General features: G+C 36.9%; 1 protein-coding gene across 1 annotated transcript; it reads right to left on the bottom strand.

The window, feature by feature from the left end:
- Positions 1-728: 728 nt before the first annotated feature.
- Positions 729-1,280, bottom strand: LOC116379164 (trace amine-associated receptor 1-like; the record flags this gene model as incomplete). Its single annotated transcript, XM_031841100.1, has 1 exon — positions 729-1,280. A coding segment is annotated over one exon (552 nt), but the record flags the coding sequence as incomplete, so codon positions are not given.
- Positions 1,281-1,287: the final 7 nt, after the last annotated feature.

Below are 1,287 nucleotides of genomic sequence, written 5' to 3'. Positions count from 1 at the left end.
TATTTGAATAGCTTAGTATTGAATGCACAATAACAAGGTATGTTTATACATCGCACTAGGCCCAGTTTAATATAAAACACAATTGTATACAATATATAGAGTTGGGGGTCCCTGCTCCATCTCTCTATCAGTTTGGGGGTCCTTGGCCTGAAAAACATTGAAGACCCCTGCTCTAGTTGGCACCCTCTACTTTTTCCTTCACTTCTAACAAAACTTCAATCCCTTCTAGTTTATTCACTCCAAACCAGTTGATGGAAAAATGCCTACTGTTACTTTATTCTGAACGTTATTTTTTGTGTGACAAAAGTTAGCTTCAAAGTTGCAAGACAATTAAATTTCAACACGGCTACTGTCAGAGGCAGGCTTTGGAAACACCTGCCTGAGAAGGTCTTTGGAACTTTGGAAAGGATTTTGCAAACCAATCTTTACGAATGTTTTCAAAATCACACCCTTGTGTGTCATGTTGTACCAGTAATGAATCACATTTTTAACAATAACAAAAGAATATGTGAACAACAGATTTTCATTGATTAAGTATTTTAAAACATTCATATAGATTTCAAGGGATTTACTCAACGTAGTTTTTATACTTTTACCTCAGGTACAGTACAGTCTATAGTGTGTGTGTGTTGTGCATACATATTTGTGTATGTTTTTGCATGTGGATATTCCATACATTTTCATCATAGACACAATACATACTGTATTTCAGCACAGCTAACCATTAATTAGAGCAGTTTTGAGTTTGTAAAATCACCCTGAATTATTTTTCCAGAAATTATCATTCTGAAAGCTGATCTAAACCAGCTGTAAAACAAAGCATAAATAAAGGGATTGAGCATAGAATTTGACAGTGCAAGCCAATTAAGTAATTCAATCAAAGGAAGCGGCACGTAAACATGACTGAAAGAAAGAACGGTAGTACAAAGAAAGAAAGGAAGCCAAGACAGCAAAAAAATTCCCATCACAATAGCCAGAGTTTTGGTGGCCTTTCTCTCCATCTTACTGACAGTGGCTCCACACTTTGTTCTCTGACGGGTTGTGTTCTGGATGCTGCGTGCCTGTCTCTGTGCCACAAGGAAAATCTTCAGGTAGATAAACAGCATTACAATCGCTGGGAGGTAAAATGAGAAAATAAGTCCCAAAATGTTTGCCATTAAAGAAGCGATTAAACATGGTCCAGCACATATTTCTTGGTTTATTCCTACAATAATGAAGCCGATTCCAATCACAGCAGAAACCCCCCAGCTCACCAAGATCATGATCACAACAACATGATTATTTATC

This window comes from Anarrhichthys ocellatus, unplaced genomic scaffold, assembly GCF_004355925.1.
Source record: "Anarrhichthys ocellatus isolate YVR2014 unplaced genomic scaffold, GSC_Weel_1.0 scaffold3821, whole genome shotgun sequence".
Taxonomy (NCBI): Eukaryota; Metazoa; Chordata; class Actinopteri; order Perciformes; family Anarhichadidae; genus Anarrhichthys; species Anarrhichthys ocellatus.
The sequence above is the reverse complement of the archived record's forward strand: the minus strand, read 5'-3'. Positions and strand labels throughout refer to the sequence as shown.